We start from the raw sequence: 15,792 nt of genomic DNA on the forward strand, positions 1-15,792 counted from the left end.
GTGTATATATATGTGAATTTTAGTGAATTGTGTGTAAATGTGAGCAATGTGAATTTGTATGTGGGTATGTGTGTGAATGAGTGAATTGTGTAATTTTGTTGAATTGTGTGCATGTGTGTGAGGGGGTGTATGTGAGTGAACTCTGATGACTGAATGTCAGTGAAGGGTTGATTGTGTATGTGGGTGTACGTGTGTGGGGGTTTGGTCTGTATGTGAATTTGAGTTGTGTGACTTTGTTGGATGTGAATTGTGATTGTATGGGTGTATATGTATGTAAATTGTATGATTGTATATGTGGGTGTATGTGTGTGACTGATGAATCATGACTAGATGTGGGTGGATGTGTGAATGTGTGGTTGTGTGTCCAACAGTTAAGTGTGCAGGTGGCACCATTGCGACAGGAGAGAAGACACAGGAAACCTTATAGGCCTGCCATGTGTCCCCCCAGGCATCCTCCCGGCCTGGGGGCCCCTGGGCTGGAAAGGTTGTGAAAGCTGGTGCTACTGCCAGGAAGGGGCAATGGGGTGGCTGGGAGGAGGGTTGGAGTCTTGCCAAAGGGAGGGAGTCAAGGCTTGCAACCCTATAGAGGAGAAGCAGACTGGGGACCCTGCTTTTGGAAAACCAGTGACCAACCCCCAAAGGGACACAGGCAAACCCTGCCTCCACTCTACAGAGGTGGGGAGAGGGGCGTGGCAGGCTGCCCAGCCAGGCGTGGAGGGAGTAGGCTTCAGGAGTACAGAAGCCTCAGGTCAGCAGTCTGCAGGAAGGCCCCAGCTGGACCAGCTGCTCACACCTTCCCACAGGCCTGCAGATGGGTGTGGAGAGCAGAGTCTCCAGGCTGAGGCTTCCACCCCCAGATCTGAGCAGTCTAAACATATCGGACGGTAGCCCCGAAGATGGAAATCATCCCCCTCCAGCTTCCCTATGGGCTTATCCCCTAGCCCTGCTACCCATGGTGGCCCAAGATGCCCAGGAGGGATAATAGAAGGTAAGAAGTCATGTTTGAATGAGGAAGCTCTCTTCATTTATTTCATATGAGGATGAAGAAGAGGATTATGTGATCACAGGAATGGTGCATGTGGGATAATCCAAAGCTGGTTATCACTAGGCCCTCACTCTGCCAGGAGATCTCTCTGGAAGAAGCAGCCAGCTCACAGATGCCCCGGATCCCTCCGTGCCAATCATAAAAAAGTCACGACCGTCCCTATCTTGCCAATCTGCCAGGACTCCAGGGGGAAAAAGCGGATAAGTATCCTTCAGGAGACAGAGAAAAAGATATCATCAGCTCCTTGGCTAACACCACATCTTGCAAGACCCTGCCAGGTACTCCCACTGTGGGTACTCAGGACAGCCTGCCTCAGTCCACCAGGCATTTTGCAAACCTGCTTATCCCAGTAATGATCTTTCCCCAACCCCCAGCAGGGCAGTGGGACACTCAGGTGTGGGATGGTGGTTGCACATCAGCATGACCCAACTAGGACAGATACACAATAAAGTAGCTTCGGCATCTGTGCCATACACTCTATCATCTCCATCAGTTTGTGGACTGAGGGGCACCCTGCCTCCTAATTGCAGGCTCCCTAAGGGCACAGTACCTCAGCTACCTGTTTTCTCAAAGGCTGAGCACAGGGTGACCACCCCACCCCCAGCCCCGCCAACCCCCACCACTGATGTCTGTGCCATAAGTGAACATGCTCCTCTCAGAGGTAACAGCAAGTTTCCAGTGAGGAGCACCAGAGCTTGGGATAGCCTGGCATCTGGGGGCAGAAGTATGAACAGCCTCAGTCTTCTTATAAACTTGGCATACCTCATGGGGATAGCATGCCTTGTCTGAGCAAAGGGAGAGTGGACAGGGATTGTAAGGATCAAATGGGATCATGAGTGTACAGTACCTGTAGAGGACCTAGCACATGGTAAGCATTTGTGTAATACTTGTTAGAATAACAGTTTTCCCTCAGTATCCATGGGAGATTTGTTCTAGGATCCCCAGAGGAAACCAAAATCTACATTTGTTCAAAATGGTGTAGTATTTGCATATAACCTATACACATCCTCTCACTTTAAATTTCTGGGTTACTTATAATACCTAATATAATGTACATACTACGTAAATTGTATTGTTTAGGGAATAATGACAAGGAAAAAAGTCTATACATATTTTCAGTATAGATGCAATTACGAATTTTTTCCTCTGATCATCAAACAACAGATGATAATTCATCTGTTGTTTGATGAAATATCAAACAGATGATATAATTCATCTGTTGTTTGGATCAACAGATGCGGAACCCAGTGATACAGGGGGCTGACTGTATGATTCCTCTGTAGCTTGAGGGAGGACCCAGCAGGATCAGCCATTCCTCATTGGCCTTCATGGACTAACAAAGGCTCCATTTCAGAAGGTCTTTTTTTCTGAGACACGGTCTCACTGCCACCCAGGCTGGGGTGCAATAGCACAATCACAGCTCACTGCGGCCTCAACTACCTGGGCTGAAGCCATCCTCCCACCGTAGCTTGCCAACTAAGTGAGACTACAGGTGCACATCACCATGTCTGGTTAATTTTTAAAACTTTTGGGGGATGGCATCTCACTATGTTACCCAGACTGGTCTCCAACTCCTGGGTCAAGTGAACCTCCCACCTTGGTCTCCCAAAGTGCTGGGATTACAGGCATGAGTCACCGTGCCTGGACAGTGTCCTTTCAAGCTTCTCATGCCCTTATTTCCTCATAGGCATGGATGTGGCTCAAGATTATCTTTTACCCAACAAGAAACTTTAACTCAGTCACAGAACGCCAGGTTTGGGTTGTAGAGGCTTCTTGTGGGGGAGGGAGGTCATTTCCCTTGTTTTCACAGAAGAGGAAGTTGCCAACTGGAGATGGTTCATTTCCAAGTTTAGGGTCCCCAAGCTATGCAGGACCCAGAAAGCAGATGTCTAAACATCCAGGCCAATGCTCTTTCACTACTCTGTGAGCCTCCCCTGAACCTCACCTGGAACCTGGTTGGGACAAAGGTCCAAGAGATAGCTTCAGAACATACCCAGAATTCCTTCTGACCAGGCTGGAAAAGTTCTAGAAAATCACACTTCAGCCAAGGCGTCTGTACCCTGCCAGGTGCCAAGGCAGGTACAGCACACAGACAATCCCACATGACCCTTGCACTGCCCCTGGGAGTGCTGAAAGAGAGCCTTCCCGGTTCACAGACTTACACACTGAGGAGCAGAGCCAGAAATTCATTCAATCCTGCTCACACTTTGAAGATGGTCCTACCAGGAACCTGAGGGGTCAGGGGGCCCCAGGGCCCCATACCCTGATGTGTCCTTACTGGGCAGGGCAAGAAATGGGTTTTTCCCCTTGAGGCAGGATCACTGGCTCCAGTCTGCCGCAGTCCCAAATGGATCCCCGAGTACCCCTACGTACCGGTCCTGGCCCAGGGCTAGCTCCTTGGTGAGAAACTCAAAGAAGTGGGCGCTGTGGCTGCGGTTGTCCTCGGCGGTGCCAACTACCCCGATGGAGGAGACGGACAGCTGCGCACAGGGCTCGGTGGACCCGCTCAGTGCCATGGTCAGGCCTGGCCGCACCGTCACGTTCACACGCTGAGGGGGACATGAAAAGTTTTACCCGAAGCTGAAGCCGGCCGGGCTACCTCTGGGGACCCGACCCGAGCGCGCGAAAGCGGAAATGCACCAGTGTTCGCGGGGACAGGAATGGACCTGAGGGTCATGTCCAGGTCATGACTGGGGAGGGCAATAAGGGCAAGATGTGCGTAGGGGGAGCCGCGGGATCGTGGAGCACGGAAAGTCGGAGCTTGGTGTGCAGAAAGGAGGGAGTGGTCCCTGGGGGAAAGATTCGGGGTCACTGTCGGGGAGGCGGAACAGGGACTGGGCCGGACCCCTGGCCCACCAACCTCCCCTCGCCCAGTGCTGCCCGGCCCACGCTCACGTCCGCAGGCTTGCCCAGGATGGAGGCAGCGGCGGCGCAGAGTCGTTTCTCCAGCCCCGCGGGCACTCGGTTGGCGGGCAAATTCGTGTCCAGCTCTACGAACGGCATGGCGGGCAGAGGAAGGAAAACTGATCCAGGGGAAAAAAAAGCAGGGGGTACCCAAGGCTCGGGGACCAGGGAGGAGGGGCAAGGCGCCACAGCAATCTGACTTCTCATTGGCTGGACAGAGACAGCGCTCCCCGATTGGCTGCCTAGGGTACATCCCGCTTCTGCAAACAGAAGTCACCTGTGCCGGCTCTGATTTCCGGAAGTCCCGTCGCCCTCGCTCTAGGTGTAGCCCCACCCACTACAAGTCTTTAACTTTGTAGTGGGCCTACCCTTTCTCTTCCCCAACCCTCTTGTCTGGCGCCAGGTGGATTTCCCTCTCAAGTTTTCCGCGCTGTGGTCGCCTGGTTCCTAGTACTGAGGTCTGAACACCCCCAACACACACAGACACACACCTATAGGGGTTTTCCCCAAAGGCTCGACCCTAATAACCAATGGGAGCTTAAAATTTTTTTGAGGCCGGGCGCGGTGGCTCACGCCTGTAATCCCAGCGCTTTGGGAGGTCAAGGTGGGCGGATCATGAGGTCAGGAGATGGAGACCATCCTGGCTAACACGGTGAAACCCCATCTCTACTAAAAATACAAAAAAGTAGCCGGGCGTGGTGGCAGGCGCCTGTAGTCCCAGCTACTTGGGAGGCTGAGGCAGGAGAATGGCGTGAACCCGGGAGGCGGAGCTTGCAGTGAGCCGAGATCGCGCCGTTGCACTCCAGCCTGGGCGACAGCGAGACTCCATCTCAAAAAAAAACACAAAACATGGAACTCTGTTGGTGTGGCTTAAACAGGAGTCTGTGGTCAGTGTGGTAAAATCACTTGAATTGTACATTTCAAATATGATTGAAGTTGTGGCCAAGCAACGTGGCTCACACCTGTAATCTCCGCACTTTGGGAGGCTAAGAAGAGAGGATTGCCTGAGCCCAGGAGTTCAAGATCAGGCTAGGCAACATAGCAAGATTCTCTTATTTATTTTCTACAAAAAAAAAATCTGGGTGCTGTGGTGTGCGCCTGCAGCCCTAGCTACTTGGGTGGCTGAGTGAGCCCAGGAGATTTAGGCTGCAGTGAGCTATGACTGCCACTGCACTCCACCCTCGATGACAGAGTGAAACCCAGGCTCCCCCCTCCCCCGCAAAAAAGAAAAAAAATGTGTAGGTTTATATGTACAATTTCAGCTACATGTATAACATTCTCTATAAGTGTGCATACTCAAAGGAGCCTCCACTGAAAGGCTGACAGAGTCTCTGTCTGTCATGATCTTGTCCTGTTAGCAGTTTGTTTATTAGATGACTCAGATATCAGAAGGTCTGAGACACACGACAGGTAAATATGACAGTCCTAAGGGGAGAGGGCAGGGACAGGTGGCAAGTCTGGGACCAGGTGTGGGGCATGGACAAGCCAGTGGTCAGGGAGTGGGGTGTAGAGAAGACTGTGGTCAAGGTGATGAGGAGGCATGGGAGAGGGCCAGGAAATCACCAGGGACTTCCCTTCCTGCAAGGAGGTCCACAAACCAGCCCTGCACCCCACTTGTGGGACACATTGCCCTACAGTGAGGAGAGAGACCTAGGAGACCAAGGCTGATCCTGATTCAGACATCTTTTCACCAGGTCACCCCTCATCTATGATACATGCTCCGTCCAGGGGTATCCCCCGCAAGGAAACTCTGGGGTTGAGGTGCCCAGAGAGGTCATCTGACCTGGACTGGGGTTGGGGAGGTCAGGGAAGTCTCCCTGGAGAAGAGACAGGGTGCCAAATGCCAAAAGACCAGGAAGGGCACCAGGCAAAGAAGATGAGGGAACAGCATGAGCAGAAGCCAAGGTGGGAGCCCAGAGAGGGGTATAAAAATGTGCAGGCAGAAGGGGCCACCTGGAGAAGTGGGAGCAAGGCCTTGAATGCAAAGTTCAATGACTTGTACTTTAGCCTCTGGGCAGTGAAGAACCATAGAAGGTTCCACACAGAAGGACAGGGTCAAATAAGTGTTTGCCAAAGCTCTTTTCAGAGGTCACATGGAAGCTAGAAAGGAATGGGGTAGGAGACAAAAGGAATGCAGGCATGATACCTGGAGGAACTGTGGACCAGAGCCTGTGCAGATATGTCTTCTTTACAACCAAAGAGACAGACGGCTCCATGTCTTAATTCTACTAACACAGCACCCCCTCAGTGGCTCAGCAAGTCCGGGACACGCACTCACAGTAAGAAAAGCTGCATTAAGGGCTTCAGATTCTCTTTAACAGCAGGTTCTACTGGAGGCAGGTCTTTGGCCTTCAGGACAGCTGCGACGGCCTCCCGGAAGAGGTCCTCCCCCACTGCAGTCTCCACACATTGGGCGCCATGCTGCCAGTGTGGGTCTGCTTTCAAAGACTCAGCAGCCAGCGCTGATGGGCTAGGGGAAGACAGAGTCAGCGGAGGGGCTGGGCATAGCCAGGCGTAAGGCAGCATGACCTGCTTTAGGGGTTCTCTGATTGGATTTTCCCTCCTCCACCATGTGTGTGATGGGCTGGTGTGTCCCCCTCCCTAGGGACACTTGGAAGCCTCTTAATATATCTGCGGTGAGGGTTTGTAAAGCCCCATTTTATAGATGAGGATACTGAGGCTCAGAAGGAAAAGTGACTCACACAGGGTCCCACATCCAGAAAAGACAACCTGAGCTGGGATGTCAGTTCCCTTCCCGGATACCCCACTGCCCAGTGGGCATCCTACCCCATGGCACTCACATGCATCAGCTCCATGATTGCCACCAAGTCAGCCACAGAGATATGTGACCCAGTAAGGAAGGCCTGGTCCCACAGGAACTTGTCCTCAAGCAGCTGCAGGCACCCGTCCAGCTCAGCCAAAGTGGCTGCCAACACCTCAGGTGGCACTGACTCGCCCAGGAACACAGGGATTATCTGGTGGGCCAACAGGCAGACAGAGGGTTCTGGGTCTGCCCAAAGCCCATCCTGGTTCCCACCCTCATCCTATCATCACCAGTCCTTTGCATTTCTGCTCACTTCTTTCCACTAATGGCCACTAGTAGCCCTCATCTCCTACTCAAACAGGGGCAGCCTCCCCTTCTCCCTGGGTCATCGCACAAGGCAACTGCTGGGATCCTTCTGTAATCTCAATCTGCCCATACCCTCCCTTGCATAAAGCCTTCCATGGCTCCCCACTGCCCTCGTGAAAATGGCCTCAACACAAAGTCAGCCTTCTCCAGTGCAATAGCCATCCCCTCCCCACTTCTTACCTCCTACTACCCCCCACTTATCAAATGGGAATGTGTATATGAATCCCCCCTGGAATCTGGTTAAAGTTTATGCTCCCAATCAGTAAGGTCAGAGTGGAGCCTGAGCCTCTGTATTTCCAACAAGCTCCCTGGTGATGCTGATACTCCTGGTCCATGGACCACACTTTGGGTAGGAAGAGTCTACACTTACTCTACTCAACTTCTCTCCATTCTGTCCTCAAACACACTATGTTCCCTTCCCCACCAGCTGGAGGGGGCTCTGCTCCCAGGCCTGAAGACAGACACAGTTAAGGTGTGAAAACCTCCTTATTACCCAAGGGATCCTCCAGAGAGGCAGTCCCTTACTTTCTGCAGGGCGTGAGTCTACCTATTTCATTCTCACACACAGGGTGCCACCCCTGTGCTAGGCACTGTGAAGTGCTCTGTACATATTAATTGGGAGTACTCATTTCCAAAACATGTACACATTTGATAAAAACCGTGCATGTTGTGTTGGTGTGTACTTACTTGGTTATTACTGAAGTTAAACATGTTTTCATCTATGTATTGACCATTTCTCTCTGTCCTTCAATGAAACATCTGCTGATTTCCTTTGCTCATTTTTTTCCTCTCTTTGATGAGTTTCTCTTCTTTTTGTTTGTTCGTTTGTTTGTTTTGAGACAGTCTCACTCAGTGGCCTGGCTGGAGTGGAGCGGTATGATCTCAGCTCACTGCAACCTATGTCTCCAAGGTTCAGGTGATTCTCCTGCCTCAGCCTCCCGAGTGTGCCACCACACCCGGCTAATTTTTGTATTTTTAGTAGAGACGGGGTTTCACCATGTTGCCCAGGCTGGTCTCAAACTCCTGACCTCAAGTGATCCACCCACCTCTGCCTCCCAAAGTACAGGGATTATGGGCGTGAACTACCACACCCCGCCTGTCCCATGAATTTCTAAGAATATCTTTTTTTTTTTTTTTTTTTTTGGAGACGTTATCGCCCAGGCTGGAGTGCAGTGGCCAGATCTCAGCTCACTGCAAGCTCCGCCTCCCGGGTTCACGCCATTCTCTGTCTCAGCCTCCCAAGTAGCTGGGACTACAGGTGCCCGCCACCACGCCCGGCTAGTTTTTTGTATTTTTTAGTAGAGATGGGGTTTCACCGTGTTAGCCAGGATGGTCTCGATCTCCTGACCTCGTGATCCGCCCATCTCGGCCTCCCAAAGTGCTGGGATTACAGGCTTGAGCCACCACGCCCGACCTCTAAGAATATCTTAAAGAATATTACTTCCTTCTGACATATCTTTTACCAAGATCCTTCCCAGTTTTTTGCTTAAGTTTGATCCATTTTTTTTCTTCCACAAAATCTCCTTGTATATGTATTAGTTTTTTCCTTTGTTCAGTTCTTCCACTGTTCTGAGGCTTAGAAAGTCCTTTCATACCGAGACATCAGACAAACAGATCCCATGAGAGTAGCTGGGATTGCATGTGTGGGCCACCATGCCTGGCTATCCCTCCCTTTCTCTGAGTCAGCTTTTCTCTCTGAGACTCGCCTACTCCATGAACTCAGGAAATGTCACTACAGATGGCCCCAGCTCCCATTTACCTCCCCATAGGGAGCTCCTCTCTCCAGTTCCAATTTCAAAACCCCCAAGGAAGCGTTCTGGTTCAGTCGCTTGGGCCACTGGCCAGAGGGATGGGATACTCTGAAAGATTCTGCTAGAGTCCCGGGCCCAGCCCTGGACCATCACTGTGCCCCGTGGTGAGATGCCAGGGCTGGGATTCAGGGAGAAGAAAGGAGGTTCCAGCGCAGTCATTCCTGCCCCCTGTGGCTGCGGGCTCCCAGCCCCATCCTGTGCATGAAGCGGGAGCTCCTGCTGTCTGGCAGCAGCTGCTCTGCAGGGATGGTAGAAAGTTCATCCTTAACCCCAGCCTTCCAGTCAAGGTTCCCACTAGTCTGGGACACCTGCAAGTGTCACATGCCGCTGGCTGAAACTCTAAGATCCCTTTTAGAGGATCCCATTCGCTCCCTCCCTTCCGCCGCCTTGCAGCGCCGAGAAACAAAGCTCTGAAAGAACCATCAGATGTCCGTGCGCTGGGGCCTTTCCAGGATGGCGGGGCCCAGTCGTTTCTGGGTCGGGATGACGCCTGGAACCAGGCAGGGTTCCTGGCACCGGGATCCCGAAAAGCAGACCTGCTTCTCCTTGTCCAGCTCGTTCCTCTTCCCCTTGCAGTCGGCCCCCTGCATCCGCCGTCCTCCCTCCCAGTCGAGGGCCCCCAGCTCCAACGCCACCTTCCCAGCTGTGCATTCATAGCGACCGCCCTCCCTGTAGGGACACACGGACCTGGTGGTGGAGTCTTGGTCTCCAACACGGCTGGCCAGGATTGGACAGAAACCGAAGGGGCGAGGCGGGTCCGGGGGTGCTGCGCTCCAATTGGCTGCTGTCCCAGGGAGTGGGGCCTGAGCCTATTTCCCGCGGCCGCCCTGAGCCTGCCACAGCCGCTGCCCACACCGCCATCAGCGCGTTCACTGCCATCCCCGCTGTCCTTGCAGCCCCCGCCATGGGCCTAGAACTGTACCTGGACCTGCTGTCCCAGCCCAGCCGCGCCGTCTACATCTTCGCCAAGAAGAATGGCATCCCCTTCGAGCTGCGCACTGTGGATATTATCAAAGGTGGGCCCAACCCGTTTCCCCGCGTGTCCACAAATCCAGTGCACCCCCAGGCCACTTGCCCTGTTCCGCCCTGAGCGTCTCGCCGCCCGCACAGCCCCCTCACCACCTCCTGCAGCGTCTGCCACCAGAGAATGCTGTCGATTGAGTGACCTTGGAGGGATCACAGCCTTCTCTGAACCTTAGCTTGCTTTCTGAAAAGGAGGATAATGTTACCTTCTGTTCTGTAGGGGTGGAAAGAAAATACTTAATGGAGTTTTCAGAATTGCGTGGAATGCACGCATTTAAATTCACAAAGCCCGGAAAACGTTGGGAAGGACGTGCTGTTGTAAGAATTAAGAGATGGGAAGAGATGAGCCACCCCAGTTTGCCTCCCTTCCCCTGGCCCACCAGAGCCCTGGCTAGAAAACTTCTCTGCATCCACCTGCTGCACCTGGCCCCACCCACCAAAGCCCCCCAGCTGCCCCAGAATGTGGCAGGGCAGGGAGGCCCACCCAGGAAATGGGGTTGATCCAGCCCTCTGGAACCAGACCTTGCTGTTTCTCAGGGGTGTGGAGCTCTGCTTGGGGAGGAGAGGGAGGGTGGAGAAGTGCAGCTTTTTTTTTACTCTGAAGACCTTGTCTGACTCTTCAGGGCAGCACAGAAGCAAGGAGTTCTCCCAGATCAACAGCCTGCAGAAAGTGCCTGTGCTCAAGGATGGTGATTTCATCTTGACTGAAAGGTGCCCTCCTTCCCTCTCCCCTCCCACATCCGGAGCACATGTGACCCTGGCTGTCCCCACTGTGGGCCCTCCCATACCCCATGGGGCAGCGAGAGGAAAGGAGAGGGATCTGGGGAGAAGGTACAGCTTGGGGGGTACCTGGGTTGAGCAGGGGCTGACAGAGCATGTCCCCGCACCTCTCATCTTTGGCGTCATCTGAGCCCCAGGGCCTCTCTGCTCCCAGACTGAAGGATATTGGAAGAGAAGACAAAGGAACATTTTTCCAGTGTTGCACAGAGTGGGTTCAACAAATGCAAGCTGAAAAGAGCCTCTAGTGACTTGTGGCAGACTACCCCAATCTGCCCAGGCCAGGCCTAGAGGCCAGTGCCATGGCCTGAGGGCACAGCTCGTGGTGAGGTCCAGCCGCTGGGCAGGAAGAGGACAAGAGGTCAGGTGGCTGCAGAAGTGATGGCTGCGGGACCTGTCAGAGGAGGGCCGAACGAAGACCTGGCTCCCCTCGTGATCCCTGATCCATGCGCATGGGCACGCAAGTGACTCCACGGAGCATCCACTGTGTGCCGCCCCCATGCTGGGTTCCAGTGGTCCAGGGAGCCTTTTCTGAGCTGCACTGCCTCAGACAAGTCACTTGACCATTCTGACCTTGAGTTTTCTCTTGTGCTAAAGGGCTAAGGGGAGTCTCTATCTCATAGGGCAGCTGCTGGGATATCATAGAGATGAGGTTCTCAAAGTGCAAAGCAGAAGGTCCAGCCAAGAGTCGGTGCCTAAGAAAACAAAGACAGGAGGAGACTCGGGGGAGGAGGGGTTGGTGTTGGGGAGCTGGAGATGGAGGGTGAGGCTGGAGGGCAGTCCTTCAAATGCAGAGAAACCCCCAGGCCCCACTGGCGGATGGGAGCAGCTGGGGGTAAAGGCCTGGTGCCAGTGTCCTTACAGCCACTGCCCATTCATTCCCAGCTCAGCCATCCTGATCTACCTGAGCTGTAAGTACCAGACGGCGGACCACTGGTATCCATCTGACCTGCAGGCTCGTGCCCGTGTTCATGAGTACCTGGGTTGGCACCTGGTTGGCATGCTGACTGCATCCGCGGCACCTTTGGTGTACCCATGTGGGTCCAGGTGAGGAGAGCCATCTGGAGAGTGGTTGGCATTCAGAGAATAGTTGGGAGTAGGCAGGGGCCATCCACTGACCCACTGTCTGCCCCCATCAGGTGTTGGGGCCACTCATTGGGGTCCAGGTGCCCGAAGAGAAGGTGGAACGCAACAGGACTGCCATAGACCAGGCCCTGCAATGGCTGGAGAACAAGTTCCTGGGGGACAGGCTCTTCCTTGCTGGCCAGCAGGTGACGCTGGCTGATCTCATGGCGCTGGAGGAGCTGATGCAGGTGTGAGCTCAGCCTGTGGGCAGCGTCCCTCTTCGTGCCACACCCATGAGGCAGACAGAAACACTGAGGCCTGGAGAAAGCCAGGACTTTGCCCGGAGTCATAGAGCAAGTCTCTGGATGATCTGGGGCCAGAACCCTGAGCTTCTGCCTCCTGCCTGGGTGTGGGATCTCACCCCGGCTGCTCTTGGCCTCTAAGGCTGAACATACTGCCTGGGCCTCCATGGTCCATTCATCGGGGCTGGGGAATGGACCATGTCTCTGATATCTTTGCCCATGGTTCCAGCATTCGGGTTGGCAGTGACAACTGGGAAAGTTGTATCCCCACAACCTTTCCATCCTTGTTCCTGCAGCCGGTGGCTGTCGGCTACGAACTATTCAAGGGACGGCCACAACTGGCAGCATGGCGTGAATGAGTGGAGGCTTTCCTGGGTGCTGAGCTGTGCCAGGAGGCCCACAGCATCATCTTGAGCATCCTGGAACAGGCGGCCAAGAAAACCCTCCCAACACCCCCACCAGAGGCCTATCCGACTATGCTACTTCGAATTGCCAGGATCCCCTGAAGGGTCTGGGATGGGGCCCAGGAGATTCGCCATGAGGATTCATTCTGTTACTTACTTGCCCCTGTTTATCTTTCCATCTTGCCCCAGTCCCTTGTCTCCAGCTTCATGTGAAGCTCTGCACAGGCAAGACTGTGTCCTTGGCAGTGCTGCTTCTCCTTAGGTACAGCATACATAACCAGTAAGAGACTAAATCTGCAATACATAAAAAACTCCTACAAATCAGTAACGTGAAGAACACTCAAAAATTGGCAAATGTCATCAGTGTTTTAAATATAATAAAGATTCCAAACACTTTGAATAGGAAACCAAGAGTTACTGGTTTTACTATGATGTTGTGTTATGCTTATGGAGTAAAAGTCGGTGTTCGTAACCCTCATCGTGGTTAACCAAGGTAACTTGACAATAGCAAGTCAACATAATTGTATCACCAGGGCAACAAAATATTAAGTAAGTAACCAATTCAAATTGCCAACTATTAAAGGATGGTAGGGGATGTTTCACAGGGCATAGCAATGGTCTTTGAAGTCTAGGAAGCTTGAAAGATTTCTTTTAACAAACATTCATGTCTTCTAGGACAGTTTTGTAATAACAGCAAATAGTAGGATTGTACATTGTCACACAGACCTCCATGTATATCCATGGGATGGACCTCATCACAATCATTTTAACAGAGAGAACTTAATATAAAGAGTTGGTAACCAGGCATTAGAGAACTTCAAAGACAGAATCCAGATTAACACGGAGGTAAACACTGCAAGAAGCTGCTACCCCTAGGGCTGGGGGATCAAGGGAGGACATTGGAATTAGGAAGACCAAGATGCTGGAGGGGCCCTGAGGAATTCAAACCTCTAAGAAAGGTGTTGCTCATCCCCCTAGCATCACCTTCCGAGAAGGGCAGGGTTCCCCAGTTTGCCCTGAGGTCTTCACAGCAGGCCATCTGGCTGTGGATGCAGTTCTCAAGTGTGACAGTAGATGTCACTGCTGACCAATAAACACGCTATTCCATACACACAGGGCTACTTGCCCACACGTCTTGTGGCCTTGGTGCCCCCACTTCCCATGCCTGCCCTGTGCCCACCATGTGCCACTCCTAGTCAGAAGTATTCCAAGCAGCAACCATTGCAACTGCCCTGCCTTAAGGGTGCCTGGTGGTGGCTTCTGTCTTAGGTCCCATTCCGAACGTCTCTCGAGCGATTTCTCATACTTTGGGGGACACTCTGGCCTGCTTTCCTGGGCCTTTTCCATTACCAATCCCTCTCCCCATCAGACACTGAGGATTGCGGCCACAGCCCGTGCCTTCTTGATCCCTGCTGGCTGCCTTTGGATTGTTCCTAATTGGATGGCTTTACTTTCAACAGACACTCCAACAAAAAACACGAAATAAAGAGTAAAATCAGTCAGTCCCCGTGCTGTGTAGGTGGCAGTAAGTCTGGGAGACCGACGTCAGCTGAACTAACTATGGTGTGCTTCATTGTTAAACGGGGCCAGCAGGATCCCCAGGTCACCTGGCAGGAGGAGGGGCAGGGAAGGGTCCTGAGAAGTGACCTTGAGTTCCACTTAGTGCTCTTGGCAGAGGGAAGTGCTTGGGCTAGTACTGGAGGCATGAAGATAGGGTCTGTTCAGGGCTCTCCAGCCGTCCAGGCGTGGGAAGGGGACGCTGAGGGCCAAAGGCTGAGGCGACACTGGGAAGGGAACCGTAGCAAGGTGAGGACTGACTTTGAGCCATGTGACTGAATTGCCTGTGTGTGGTGCGTGTCTGTGTGTGAATGTCAGTGACTGTGTGTGAATGTGAGTGAATTGTGTGAATTGAGTGAATTGTGTGTGTTTATGTGTGGGCGTATATGCGTGTGATGGGAGTGAACTGTGTGTACGTTGGTGTATATGTGTGTGAATTTGAATGGTGTGTAAATGTGAGTGAGCACTGTGAATTTGTGTATGTGGGTGTATGTGTGTGAATGAGTGAATTGTGTGATTTTGTTGGTGTGAATTGTGTGCCTGTGTCTGTGAGGGGGTGTACATGTGTGTGTCTGTGTGAATTGTTTGGGAGGGGGTTGGTGTGTATGTGTGTCAATGTGAGTGAGTTGTGTGACTTTATTGAACATGAGTGAATTGTGTCATTGTGTGGGTGTATATGTGTGTGTACATGAGTTAACTGGGTTACTGTGTGAACGTGTGTAAATGGTATGATTGTGTATGTGGGTGTATATGTGTGTGAATGTGATACATCGTGTGACTGTGTGTGGATGTGGGTGGATGTGTGAATATGCGTGGCTGTGTGTCGATGAGTGTGTGAGTGTAAGTGTGCAGGTGGTAGCTCAGGATTTAAGGCACTTTAGGGGAATCATTCTTTGGCTCTGGTCCTTGGTTTCCCTTCTATGAAACAAGTTGAGTGAATTAGGCAGTCTCTGGCATTCCAGGATTTCGTCTCAGGTCTAAACAGGATTTTGTAAAGTGAAAGCACCATCCCTTGGGCATCCTGGGAGGTGTTCCTGCCCTCCATGGCTCGCCTTCTGCCACATGGCCCAGCAGCAGCTACTCTGCAGGGCCATGTGCCGCCATGACAGGTACTCATGCGCGCGGGCGCGGGCCTGCAGGTCCTGGGGATACCAGTGGTCAGGCGCTTTGTACATGCAACTCATATGCAGCAAGACAGCCACACTGAGGGGACATGGCGGGGGCAGAACACATGCCCTGATCACTCTTCAGGCATTTTCTGGGGCATTTTCACTATCCCCATGATGCAGAGGAGAACCGTGAGGCTCAGAGAGGTTAGGTAACTGCCCAGGGTCACACAGCCCTCCACGGGGCCAGACTATCATCTGAACTAAGGGCAGGAAGTAAGAAACAAAATGTCATGAACTTCAGCAGGGGATCAGGGAAGGCTTCCAGGAGGAAAGGGCACCCAGTGTGAGTCTGAAGAATGAGAGCAAGTTGGGTATCTCCCCAACATATCCAAAGCATGGACAAGGCCAGGAGCAAGGCCAGCAGGAGAGAGCCTTCCAGGTGACATGGTAGCATTGCTTCCCACCCTGTCCCATCCCCTGTCCACCTATGGTGAAGCGTTGTGCAGTCTGACCCCCGGAGCTCATCATGCCTCTGTGGGTGTCGGACCCTCCAGTGATCCCAGGCTCTGAATGTGAATCCAGCTCCACCACGGAGGCACTGCGTGGCCTCGGTAAAGGACGCCACCATGCAGCCACCAACCTGGAAGCCGTTTTTGGTTTTCATT

At 52.7% G+C, this 15,792-nt stretch overlaps 2 protein-coding genes and 1 pseudogene across 2 annotated transcripts; 1 reads left to right on the forward strand and 2 right to left on the reverse strand.

Annotated features, from left to right (window-relative positions):
- Window positions 1-1,001: 1,001 nt before the first annotated feature.
- Window positions 1,002-4,217, reverse strand: LOC103223037 (D-dopachrome decarboxylase). Its single transcript, XM_007975140.3, has 3 exons — window positions 3,941-4,217; window positions 3,419-3,594; window positions 1,002-1,254 (listed from the first exon to the last, which is right to left on the reverse strand). The coding sequence occupies exons 1-3, from the start codon at window positions 4,154-4,156 to the stop codon at window positions 1,182-1,184; spliced, it is 465 nt and encodes a 154-aa protein (XP_007973331.1). The 5' UTR covers window positions 4,157-4,217; the 3' UTR covers window positions 1,002-1,181.
- A 519-nt stretch (window positions 4,218-4,736) lies between these two features.
- On the reverse strand, window positions 4,737-9,441 carry LOC103223038 (glutathione S-transferase theta-3-like; annotated as a pseudogene).
- Window positions 9,442-9,697: 256 nt separating this feature from the next.
- On the forward strand, window positions 9,698-12,868 carry LOC103223039 (glutathione S-transferase theta-2B). Its single transcript, XM_007975142.3, is given in 6 exon segments — window positions 9,698-9,906; window positions 10,537-10,624; window positions 11,576-11,672; window positions 11,675-11,737; window positions 11,830-12,003; window positions 12,354-12,868. Coding segments are annotated over 6 exon segments (744 nt in total). The 5' UTR covers window positions 9,698-9,794; the 3' UTR covers window positions 12,564-12,868.
- Window positions 12,869-15,792: the final 2,924 nt, after the last annotated feature.

This window comes from Chlorocebus sabaeus, chromosome 19 (genome assembly GCF_047675955.1).
Source record: "Chlorocebus sabaeus isolate Y175 chromosome 19, mChlSab1.0.hap1, whole genome shotgun sequence".
Classification (NCBI taxonomy): domain Eukaryota; kingdom Metazoa; phylum Chordata; class Mammalia; order Primates; family Cercopithecidae; genus Chlorocebus; species Chlorocebus sabaeus.